Source organism: Podarcis filfolensis (genome assembly GCF_964270895.1).
Source record: "Podarcis filfolensis genome assembly, chromosome: 17".
NCBI lineage: Eukaryota > Metazoa > Chordata > Lepidosauria > Squamata > Lacertidae > Podarcis > Podarcis filfolensis.
Window position 1 is genome coordinate 33,511,763 of NC_139621.1, and position 13,065 is coordinate 33,524,827.

The 13,065-nt window shown below is 44.3% G+C and overlaps 1 protein-coding gene across 1 annotated transcript in view; it reads right to left on the reverse strand.

The window, feature by feature from the left end:
- Positions 1 to 13,065, reverse strand: part of WRN (WRN RecQ like helicase) — a 62,934-nt gene that overhangs the window by 23,654 nt on the left and 26,215 nt on the right. The window contains exons 17-23 of the mRNA XM_083592837.1: positions 12,919 to 13,025; positions 11,300 to 11,487; positions 10,783 to 10,957; positions 9,101 to 9,282; positions 7,271 to 7,372; positions 6,880 to 6,972; positions 3,860 to 4,001 (exon numbers count right to left, since the gene is read on the reverse strand). Of these exons, the coding sequence (XP_083448963.1) occupies positions 3,860 to 4,001; positions 6,880 to 6,972; positions 7,271 to 7,372; positions 9,101 to 9,282; positions 10,783 to 10,957; positions 11,300 to 11,487; positions 12,919 to 13,025 (989 nt within the window). The remainder of the gene's footprint in view (positions 1 to 3,859; positions 4,002 to 6,879; positions 6,973 to 7,270; positions 7,373 to 9,100; positions 9,283 to 10,782; positions 10,958 to 11,299; positions 11,488 to 12,918; positions 13,026 to 13,065) is intronic.

Below are 13,065 nucleotides of genomic sequence, written 5' to 3' on the forward strand. Positions count from 1 at the left end.
ACAAGCAGCGGATGCTGCATAGCCTCCCGTTGTGCAAATGAATCAGGATGAATGTTCAATAAATACAAGTATATAGGTTTCTTCTGAAAAACCTAAGTCACACTTTTCAGTAAAAACAAAACAAAAAAATTTCTTTCCAGTAGCACCTTAAAGACCAACTAAGTTAGTTCTTGGTATGAGCTTTCGTGTGCATGCACACTTCTTCAGATACACTGGAATACCAGTGTATCTGAAGAAGTGTGCATGCACACGAAAGCTCATACCAAGAACTAACTTAGTTGGTCTTTAAGGTGCTACTGGAAAGAAAAAAAAATTTTTGTTTTGACTATGGCAGACCAACACGGCTACCTATCTGTAACTTTTCAGTAAGGCACTTTCACTGGAGATTATCTCATGGTGTTCAGGAGGCTGGTACAAATGCAAAACCAGACATGCTTCCCCACACCTCCTCACTTTTGGAGCATGAAATCTCACCCACACTGCAAACATAATTATAGGAATACAGTGTTGTTGCATCGACATTTGTGCTCAGTTCCGTTTAACACAGGGTCTGAGACTCTTATTTTCAGCCTTGGTTAGGAGATAGCAACAGGGATTATTTTTAAGTACCAGCTCAAGTCTGTCGTGTTTGTTTACGCATCTAGTGCACTTTTATCTGGTTTTTAGTTGCTGTTTTTTCCTATTAAGCTGTTCCCCATGACCTTATTTCATATTTTAATCTTTACCATGTTTTAAACTAACTTTTTTTGTGAGACCCTGAAAGGGTCAACCATAGATCCCTTAAATAAACAATCAATCTTGAGATTAAAATGCAAGAAAAAAATATTGCTGAAGTCTAACAAGCATCAAAATAGCATCAGCCGCTATATTTTAAAGTTCCGTACTTTTCTTTGTTTTAACAGGGGTAGTATAAGATTTCATTCAAGGCAACTTCTTAATTTGAAGACTCCCAGGAGGACTTGTTCACCACGGAAGACTGACTCAAATTTCAAACAACAGGTGAAATCTGATCTCTCCTGTGACCCACCTGAAACCTGTCTAGGAGCACACCTGTGCATATTGTTACCAAAAGAGTCTACTAGGCTGAACAAAACTGAGGATAACACAACTCTTCATAAACTATGGGTGAATGTTGTATAAGGTAAACAATGCATATTCATAAGGCGCGATTGGTAAAAGGTATTTCCAACCGTAAACACTTTTAAACCCAAAAAGCTGCTGAATTAAGCTTTACAACCAGAACAAAACCTGATTAGAGTTAACATTCAGCTTTCACAACAAGCTCTGAAAATAATCAAGAACAATTAGAGAACACAGACACCTGTCGCAAGAAGTCAATAAAAGAAGCCCCTTAGTGCAAGTGATGGGAAATTTTCTGATGCATTCTAAACTCAAGTGTACAAATGTTAATTGCATATAATCTTTTGAGGGGCCCCTCCTAAGGTATTTTCTGGTTTGCTGCTGAACTTTCTGCAGTCCACAGAAAACTAAAACAGCAGCCTACATCACCTTGCCAACAAAGGTCCATATAGTTAAAGCTATGGTTTTCCCAGTAGTGATGTATGGAAGTGAGAGCTGGACCATAAAGAAGGCTGATCGCCGAAGAATTGATGCTTTTGAATTATGGTGCTGGAGGAGACTCTTGAGAGTCCCGTGGACTGCAAGAAGATCCAACCTCTCCATTCTGAAGGAAATCAGCCCTGAGTGCTCACTGGAAGGACAGATCCTGAAGCTGAGGCTCCAGTACTTTGGCCACCTCATGAGAAGAGGAGACTCCCTGGAAAAGACCCTGATGTTGGGAAAGATGGAGGGCACAAGGAGAAGGGGACGACAGAGGACGAGATGGTGGGACAGTGTTCTCGAAGCTACCAGCATGAGTTTGACCAAACTGTGGGAGGCAGTGGAAGACAGGAGTGCCTGGCGTGCTCTGGTCCAGGGGGTCACGAAGAGTCGGACACAACTAAACGACTAAACAACAAAAACAAACAGAGGGAAAGTCTGGTCTTCCAGATTGAGTAGGTGGCAGAAGAAGAGACAGTTAAGCACTGGAAACTGCAAGGGGCGAGAATGTTGCTGTGCATGGGTTCTGCTTCCAAGCTTCCCACAGACATCTTGTTGGCCACTAGAAGAACAAGATGCTGGACTATATGAACCACTGGCCTGATCCAGCAGGCTCTTCTTATGCTCTTAACTCTCGTGTCAAGATAAAGCCAACTGGAAGCACAGCTCCCCACACCCTGGCCACATAAAATGTACCTAGGATCCAAAGCACCCTTGCAGTCGTTTGTAATTGGTGTCCAAACCCCACTCTCAGCAATGAAATGCTTTTTAGAAAAAACACACAGTTAAAATCCACTCCAGTCCTCTTGAACTGGTGTAACCAAGTAAAAACAGAATTTATAATACAGACAAAATGCTAATGTTTTCCCAACCCTATTTCAAAAAACTGTGGGGACAGAATGGACCCCATGCAGCAGGAATGTCCAACCATTGACCGCGATCGACAGGTCGACCCCCGGGTGATAGCAGTCGGTCGTGGGCTCATTTTTGTCCACGGTGGAAAAAGAACTGTAACCCCCTCGTTCTGTCCTTCATTCACGCTAAGTGATCTATGACCTGGTCCCCCTAAAACAGCTCAACAACTCTGAACTCTCCCCCCCACCAAAAAAATGGGCAGACCACTGCCAATTTTTTATTCTGGGAGTAGTCTCTTGGGAGTTTGACATCCCTGCCATATAGTTTAGGCAACTAACAGTTTCACTTTCTCATCCATTTCAATAGCAGTATTTGGAAACCCTGATAGATTGGCAAGCCGACTCTAAAAAGTGTTGAGAAGTGCTGAATAACAGCTTAACAGACTTTTCCAAACAGCTCCTGGTACCTAAAGTAACTACATTACCCCTCCTACGGTAATATTTTCCCTAAAACATACCAAACCTGCCTATATTGACATGTTATTATTGGTTTGGTTTTTTTTGCCTGCAGGGTGTATTTCCCCCCGCAGAAGGGATTTAACATCCTGAATTGCAGCCTGAACTAGTTCAGTCCAGGAAAAGCTTTACCACTTCATTCTGCTGCTAAATAAACTGGCCCTTATTATATTGAAGTTACAGGTGGGCAAGCTGAGGCAGAAAGAGTGGCTTGCTTTTAGGCACCTACAACTGAGATTTGAACCAGGGAATTCCTGGCCCGCAGCTCATGCTCTAACCACTGCACAAAAGCAGCTCTCCTACATGACACATGGTCCCCAGCAAAGCACATATAAGCTTCACAAATGCATCACCTTTAAAGCGAGAAATTACCAAATTTTTCTGTCTATAAGATGCCCCCCGTGTATAAGACGCCCCCTATTTTTGGGGACTCTGATTTTAAAAAATGGGGAAAGATCTATCCGTGTATACGATGCCCCCAAATTTTGGATATTGTTTTTTAGGGGAAAAACCATAGTCTTATACATGGAAAAATACGGTAAGTCTTTCCTCCCAAAGTGCTGCACATCAGCCAGTTAAGTTTCAGACCTTTCTTCCTATAGATTTCTATCAAGGAATGTGTTTCTAACAGATTTGTTTCCAACTCCTGTTGCATTAGGTGCTCCTTAAAAACAAAAGGTTTGAAGCGATATCCGGATGTAATAAGCAAACAATTAGAAGTCTACACACTGTCTCTTAAAAACAAATTCATAGCCTTTCAGTTTCTGTGCAAAAGAACAGAGCTTCCTTTTCTTCAAGTTTGGGACGGTCTTCAATGAGAACCAGAAGGCACAGGAAAAAGACCTCTCCCTCCTTCCCTCCTACACATACAGACAGCCAAGAGGATTAAAGAGCTGTTAACAAACCACCCCATAAGCTGTAACACTTACAGATCCTCTGAGAAACAGGACTGGGACACCCATGCCAAACCTCTCGTTTAAGGCACATACTGCAGACATCAACTGGTATGCTTGCCGGCCAAAATCCTGCAAACTGTCTTCTGTATTGACCACAGGAGTATGTTGAATGTTCCTAAAACTACAGGAACAAAAATAAGGTTTGTGTAATATGTATAAAACAACAACAGAGGTCAAAAAGTGTGTGCGTGAGTGCCATGAGAGCACACAGAGAGAGGAAATTCTGGTGGGGAACCTGTGGCCCTCCAGATGTCACTGGTCTGCAACTCCCATCAGTACAGCCAGGACAGCCAATGGTGAGGCATGATGGGAACTGTAGTCCAGCAATATCAGGCCAGTCACCAGTTAACCACCCTTGCCAGTGTGGTGTAGTGGTTAAGAGCGGTAGACTCGTAATCTGGGGAACCGGGTTCGCGTCTCCGCTCCTCCACATGCAGCTGCTGGGTGACCTTGGGCTAGTCACACTTCTCTGAAGTCTCTCAGCCCCACTCACCTCACAGAGTGTTTGTTGTGGGGGAGGAAGGGAAAGGAGAATGTTAACCGCTTTGAGACTCCTTAAGGGGAGTGAAAGGCAAGATATCAAGTCCAAACTCTTCTTCTTCTTCTTGCTCTAGGCCAGGCCTCCTCAAACTTGGCCCTCCAGATGTTTTTGGCCTACAACTCCCATCATCCCTAGTTAACAGGACCAGTGGTCAGGCATGATGGAAATTGTAGTCTCAAAACATCTGGAGGGCCAAGTTTGAGGAAGCCTGCTCTAGGCAGTGTTTCTCAAACTTGGGTGCCCAGCTGTTGCTGGACTACAACTCCCATCATCCCTGACTGCTGGCTTGCCCTCGCTTCCCCCAATCTCCCATGTCTCCGCTAACTGGCACTCAGCGAAATGGATGCAGCACCTCTGTACATAAAGCTGTGTTCCTGGAATGTAAGCCCCCCCCCCAATCATAATGCCGATCACCTCATAGGAATGATCAGCGTCACATCCCGCATGCCACGAGTGCTCAGGTCTGTGGCTCAGGTGTGAACCAACAGGGTTTGAAAAGAGGAATCACTACAGCAATGGAGATGTGAGCGGAGGCGCTGTCATCCTTGCTCCACAAGGAACTTCCATCCCTTCTCCACAACTCGCCTTAGAACACATGGTCAGGCAAGCTTCAGATTCTGCTGCAGAACAGGGGTGGGTGGGGGTAAAGTCCATAGATTTCTAGGGATGGGGAAAGTACTTGCCAAAATGGGGCATGCAAGAACTGGATCTTGTGTGAGAAAAGGTACGATACAGAATATCATACGGTCGGGCAATCTGTTGCCATGATGCGAATCCTTAGAGCGTTTGCATTGTGTCTTAAAACTATAATATTCCTACCGTTCAAGCTAAATGACCGAGCAAATAAAGCAAAACAAAGAGGTTCAGCTCTCTGTGTAGCTTCTCCACCACTACAGTGGTACCTAGGGTTACATACGCTTCAGGTTACATACGCTTCAGGTTACACACTCCACTAAGCCAGAAATAGTGCTTCAGGTTAAGAACTTTGCTTCAGGATGAGAACAGAAATCGTGCTCTGGTGGCACGGCAGCAGCAGGAGGCCCCATTAACTAAAGTGGTGCTTCAGGTTAAGAACAGTTTCAGGTTAAGAACGGACCTCCGGAACGAATTAAGTACTTAACCCGAGGTACCACTGTATACAATTTTATTTATACAGTCATAGCTCAGGTTGCGAACGCTGCGGGTTGCGCGTTTTTGGGTTACGGACCGCGCCAAACCCGGAAGTACTGGAACAGGTTACTTCCGGGTTTCAGCGCTCGCACAGAACCACTAAATCGCACTTTGAGCATGCGCAGAAGCACAGCAGACGCGGCACAACAGGTTGCGAACGCTGTGGGTTGCAAACGTGCCTCCGGCATGGATCATGTTCGCAGCCCGAGGTTCCACTGTAAATACGGATGGCTGGGGAGGGTGGGGAAAGAACAGCAATTAAAACGCAGGCATGAAGCAAAGCAGGGGAGGCCAACCTTTTATTGTAAAGGTAAAGATAAAGGTCCAGTCATGGCAGTTAGGTCCAGTCATGGCCGACTCTGGGGTTGCGGCGTTCATCTCGCTTTATTGGCCGAGGGAGCTGGCGTACAGCTTCCGGGTCATGTGGCCAGCATGACTAAGCCGTTTCTGGCGAACCAGAGCAGCGCACGGAAACGCCGTTTACCTTCCCGCCGGAGCAGTACCTATTTATCTACTTGCACTTTGGCGTACTTTCGAACTGCTAGGTTGGCAGGAGCAGGGACCGAGCAGCGGGAGCTCACCCCGTCGCGGGGATTCGAACTGCCGACCTTCTGATCGGCAAGTCCTAGGCTCTGTGGTTTAACCCACAGCGCGTCCCAACCTTTATTGTACATCAGCCATAAATCAAGTCCGAAGTATGAGCTAGTGATGCTTGGGTGTGCACAAGAGTACAGTACATAGCTCCTTCTCCTAAGATCCCTGGCAGTTGTGCCTCTAGTCTAAGGCCATGCGGCAGAAGGCCGGGGTGTGGGGGGACGGACAAGAAGCAGTATAAGCCTGTCTTTGTGTCATATTACCAGGCCTTCAGGCCCACCTGACTAGTGTCCAGATGTGGCCTTTGCCAGCGCAGGCTGGTCAACCATGAACTATGGAAGAGGCCCTGGTTAGGTCAAGGAATTTAGGATATAAGATTTAATATTGGCCTTCACAACTTGAGCTCAGCGCCCACAGTCGTTCTCCGACATAAATTCAAAGAAGAACTTTTCATTTTTATTACTTGGCTTTTTAAGAATGGGTTTTAAATTTGCAACTAAAGCCATAATCCTGCGAGTCAGCTTTTGATTGGGAATTGCAGGATGGCATCTTTCACCGTTTAAGCTAAAAATAACAACATTTGAAGAAAACTTCATTAACAGAGAGCCATTAGAGACTTATTGCTGCCTGTCATATAAGCTGTGGGAAGACAATTCCAAACCTTTAATCTTTTGGGAGGAACATTTACCTGGATCTGCAATTATCGCAACATTTTTCTGTTCCCATGATACCCGATGAGGCCTTTCGGAGTTGTTTGTCTTCGAAATGTGACAAAATGATTCTACCCAAGAGAACATTGGGAATTAAATAAAAGAACAAGAATTTACATGTTAAATTCATTGAAGAAAACAATGAGCAGAAATCACCATCATTAATTGGTTCACCTGGGAGCTAATTTATCTTGCTTGAATCATCCCGAGACCGGCATATATATTTTTTTCAAAGTATGAGCTTCAAGGTGCAAATACAAAAATGCACCAGAATGCAAGTGGCACTTTTCAAAACTTTGAAAGATTTTCATTGAGCTGTGTTGACAGCTCCTGATTGTTACTTGCTAAAATATAAAGTATAACACATACTTTCTTCTGCAGCTATTCAAGCTGAGGTATTTCTCAATCTTTGCCATCATCTTCAGTTTGTACAGGCGAAATTTTTCATTACGTATCTCACTGAGTAGGTGTCTTAAAAAGAAAGTGGGGGAGAGAAGAAGAAAATTAGAGATGAAACGTTCATTATCTCCCTGTCACCTTCCAAGAAAATATAAAATTTGCACAAACATCCTACACACATACTTTTCATGCAATATAAATCGGTCATAGCTATAAACAGAGCAAGAAATGAAAAGCAAGGAAATGCACACCGAAATTTCATATTGTCATCGTCCATATATTGCCATGTTGTCACGATTTCTCTAGTTATATGCAGATACAGTGGTACCTCAGGTTACATACGCTTCAGGTTACATACGCTTCAGGTTACAGACTCCGCTAACCCAGAAATAGTGCTTCAGGTTAAGAACTTTGCTTCAGGATGAGAACAGAAATCGTGCAGCGGCGGTGTGGCGGCAGCAGGAGGCCCCATTAGCTAAAGTGGTGCTTCAGGTTAAGAACAGTTTCAGGTTAAGTATGGACCTCTGGAACAAATTAAGTACTTAACCTGAGGTACCACTGTACTCTGTCTATATAAAACAGACTGACACCATAGACAGAAACTGCAGTCTGACTGGGTAAAGTAACATTAAAAACAATGATATCACAATTTTATAACACATCTCAAGCATATAAAGTGTTTCACATACACTGGGTGGGATTCAACTATGTGTTGTGTGTGTAGAACTAGGCCCACTTGCCCAACAGGACCCCCCCCCTCTCTCCTCCTCCCATGCACTCCCTAAATATGCTCTGGGGGTTGGGGGGGTGAATCCCAGAACAGGTTTAGGGGACATGTGAGGGATGAATGGGGGGGTGGGATCAGCAGACCTCATTCCTCATGTGCATATCCCACTTAAGGCTACACTGAATTCCACCGACTACCTCAATGGTCATGATCAGACATCACACTAAAACAGAGTTTAGAGTAACAAGAACAAGATGCAGTGAGCCTTGGGCTCTTGCATACTCCATGTTCTTCTGTGCCCATCAGAAGGAGTTCAGAAGCTTTTGCTTGAAAGTTAGTTAGCACGGGTCTAAACCACTGAGCCTCTTGGGCTTGCCGATCAGAAGGTCGGCGGTTCGAATCCCCGCAATGGGGTGAGCTCCCGTTGCTCAGTCCCTGCTCCTGCCAACCTAGCAGTTCGAAAGCACACCAAAAAAGTGCAAGTAGATAAATAGGTACCGCTCCAGCGGAAAGGTAAATGGCGTTTCTGTGTGCTGCTCTGGTTTCGCCAGAAGCGGCTTAGTCATGCTGGCCACGTGACCTGGAAGCTGTCTGCGGACAAACGCCGGCTCCCTCGGCCTGTAAAGTGAGATGAGCGCCACAACCCCAGTCGTCTGCGACTGGACTTAACTGTCAGGGATCCTTTTTTGTTGTTGTTATATTTATATATTGTTTCACACTCTCAGAGGCATCCCAAAAAGATTTACAATAAAAGATTGTTTGGACCAACAGTAGCTTTTTGTGTTGCCCAAACCCAACAAACCGTGGTTGATCTTAACTATGGTTTGTTTGGAAAAGGTTACATTCAAACACCGGGTTATGAAACTGGCTTGTTAAGACAAACCATGGGTAAACATTAATAATAGTTTAAGACTGGGCTGGCAAGTTAATTGTGGTTCTCTGAAATCAGAAGCAAAAGCTTCCAAACTCCTTGTAAGCACATGAGGAGAGAGGAAAGCATGATCCCCAAACCCACTCCAGCTGACTTTTACCATGCTACTGTGCCTATATGGTAGGCCAGTAGTATTGGTTACCTGTTGAAACTCATGTCAGCTGGCGTCCATAATACATAGCAAGAGGCAGGAAGCCCATCACGACCAGCCCTTCCAATTTCCTGATAATACGATTCCATTTCCTTTGGCGCTCCATAATGAATAATTGTCCGGATGTCTGCTTTATTGATGCCCATTCCAAAAGCTACAGTCGCTACTATACACTGAAAAATAACCACCATATCAGTTTTTAACTCCACTTTAATACTGATGCATGGAAAAAATTCAATGTGCTTACAACAGTTTAATGTGTCCAGCTACATAAAGTATACTATGGCTATGTCTCCAGTTGCAAAGCACTCATTAAAGGCAATGAAATCAAAGTAGCCAAAAAGAAGCTATATTGGGCACAGCCCAGTAAAAGGTACTACTTGAAAGTCCAGTTTAAAGCAATAGAACAAGCCATGCAGCCAAATCCTATGAACATACAGTGGTACCTCGGGTTACATACACTTCAGGTTACATACACTTCAGGTTACACACTCCGCTAACCTAGAAATAGTGCTTCAGGTTAAGAACTTTGCTTCAGGATAAGAACAGAAATCGGGCTCCGGCGGCACGGCGGCAGCAGGAGGCCCCATTAGCTAAAGTGGTACCTCAGGTTAAGAACAGTTTCAGGTTAAGTATGGACCTCCGGAACGAATTAGGTACTTAACCCAAGGTACGCCCTGGGTGCCACTCTGGGTGTGTGTGTGTGAGAGAGAGAGAGAATCCGAAACCAGGGAAGAGAAGCAGCGCAAGAAGAATGGAAAAAGTTTAAGGATTACCTAAAGAAATATTACAAAATTAATGAAAGTTAGAATGATGTTGGACTGGAAAGTAAATGGTTACTATTAGCAATGGTTAAGACAAGGAGAACAAGGAAGATTAGATTAAATTCAAATTAAAATAAGGGAAGATTTGCTGAGTAATTGATAAGAATTTGGAATACAGAAAAGGGAGGCATGAGGAAGTCGGGGAAGAAAGGTATAAGAAATTAAGATATGAAATGGTATATGTTTTTTTTTGTTTTGTTTCTGTTTTTGTCTGTTTATGTATTTGTTATATGTTTGTTGTTGTTATAAAAACCTTTAATAAAAAATTATTAAAAAAAAAAAGAGAGAGAGAGAGAGAGAGAAGATGGCCCTTGCCTCCCCCCAGCTGTAGAGCAGTCGAGGGTGCACGCAGTCAGTGTGGGCACTGCTCGCACAGCGACTGTACGGGCCACCGCACACGAGCGGCAGCCCATATGGCCGCCTCGCGTGAGTGGCACCCATACTGAGGCCATCTTGTCAACACCCCCCCCCCCGAGTGGCACCCAGGGCGGCCTCCGTAGGGATGTCGTGTGTGCGTCACCGGGCGGGCCGTCCCGCTCCAGGTGCCGGAAAGGGTTCCTCCGCCACTGGCCAGAGGTATTGCTGAATTCAATGGGATTTACTCCCAGGTTAAGTGTGCATGGAATCACAACCTTATTTGCAACCAGTTTAAATTTTATTAATGTCACTGGGACGCAGTCAGAGCTAACTTATGCTAGATTGTGGCTGCTGAGCTTGGAAGGAAAGTGGGAGGTGGGACTTTGGGACATATTTAGCGACTATGATGCTTCCTCCTAATTTCCCCCTGTATATCCCACAAAATACAACCACAGAGCATCTTATGACAAGCAAACAGCATTTCCTTCATACCTGAATTTCATCTCTCATGAATTTGTGGTGGATGTCTCGCCTTGCTGCGACTCCCATGCCAGCATGGTATGTTCCACAAACAATGTTTAATTTTGTCAGCTCTGCAGCTACCTGTTCAGTTGTCTTCCTTGATGGGCAGTAAACAATAGCGGGGCCTTCAAACTCATAACTAAATCTAAGAATTTAAAGAAGAAGAAAGAAGCTGTGTGTGACATAGATCATTAGGATATCCAAGGAACGAACAAAGAAAATACGTTAGCCTTGTGACAAATCTTTCTTGTAGATTTTCTCCTTGAATACCGGCTCTATTGATCTAATAATAAACTTGGAAAACAATACTGATCAACCGTTGTGGACTATCAACACATTTCAGAAGTTGGGGGAAAGTGTTACTGGAGTAGAAGAGCCTTTATTAAAATTTTAAAAATAAATAAATAAATATTTATAAACGTTTCTTTCCAGCGGTAACCTTGGAACACAAAAATTTGCGCGCGAAGGAGGGACAAAACACACTAACTTGTCTTTTTTAACAAGGAACTGCTGTATGTCCACGATGATATTTCCAGTTTTCCGTACTACTTCTAAGTATAAATTAGGCCGGTCAAAGCTGGTACATGTGACCTGGGGAGTCTTAAGGTTCAGACAGTTTATGATGTCCTCTCTGACAGAAGGGCTTGCTGTTGCAGTTAATGCAACAATGGGAACCTGAAAAGAAAAAAGAAGCAGAAATCTGGAAAATGTAAAGGTGATGGATAAAAAGAAATCAAAGCATTAAACTCTTTTTATACCATAATCCAAAATTTAAGGAATAAAGAATAAGCGGGCACTCTTTGATTTGATTTACTCTAATTGGTGTGGCAAGCGTAAATATATGCATGAATAAAGCACATTGTTTTCAGTAGGGTCAGATTAAGTTTCCCAGAAGAATTCTAGGAGGAATCTAGGAAATATCCATCATCACCTTCTCCTTCAATGTCAACATTTGCAGTTACAGTGAACATTCACACAGGTTATCATGATCCATATTCTGGCCTTCCTCCCCCCACTTCCCTCCCCCCCCCAAAGGTTGCGAGGTAACCTTTAAGAGTCCATGTGCATGTAATGCTCTCCAGACTGGGAGTGAGCTACAGGATCATATACTCCCCTTTCCGCAGACCATTAATTTTTTCTTATAGCCCAGGGTTAATTATGATTTAGTCTGTTGTCTGTTTTGGCAAACCATGGTTTGCAGGCAGCCAGCACACCAGAATCAGGAGCCAAGGTTTGAAACCACGGTGGGTTAAAACACAGAGCCTAGGACTTGCTGATCAGAAGGTCGGCGGTTCGAATCCCCGCGACGGGGTGAGCTCCCGCTGCTTGGTCCCTGCTCCTGCTAACCTAGCAGTTCGAAAGCACGTCAGAGTGCAAGTAGATAAATAGGTACTGCTCCGGCGGGAAGGTAAACAGAGTTTCCGTGCGCTGCTCTGGTTTGCCAGAAGCGGCTTAGTCATGCTGGCCACATGACCCAGAAGCTGTACGCCGGCTCCCTCGGCCAGTAAAGCGAGATGAGCGCCGCAACCCCAGAGTCGGCCACGACTGGACCTAATGGTCAGGGGTCCCTTTACCTTTATTACAGTACAGCATGATATACAGATTGGCAAAAGGGGATTGTGGCAATTACTGCTCTTCCATTTTTATAGTGCTTCGGCCTCTGGGAATGCCGAGTAGTTGGAAAACAAGAGCAGATAACCAAAGCTAATATACCTGGAAGTTCAAACCATCTTCAGCATAATTTATGGTTGGCATGATTCTGAATTGAGCCTATGCTAGTATACACATTAATGTGTAATCACAGAGGGAAGAGTATGTAGCGCAGGCATAGGCAACCTTGGCCCTCCAGATGTTTTGGGACTACAACTCCCATGATCCCTAGCTTACAGGACCAGTGGTCAGGATGATGGGAATTGTAGTCCCAAAACATCTGGAGGGCCGAGGTTGCCTATGCCTGATGTAGCAAGTTGCCCATCCAAAACGAAAACACAAGGAATGATCAACAACTATACACAGCGCACAGAGATCAAACATTTGTTTTGTTAAAGTTGATCTATGTTCACAAAAATTAAATCACAAAAATTTCTTGCAATGACTATACTGTACCTTAGGAAGATGTTTCTTCAACAACCCCAAAGACCTGAAAGAATTCCTGAAGTCATGTCCCCATTCAGAAATACAGTGAGCTTCATCAACAGCTATCAGGGTGATGCCTAAGATGAGTTAAGACAGGCCCGATTATGTGGTTACAGA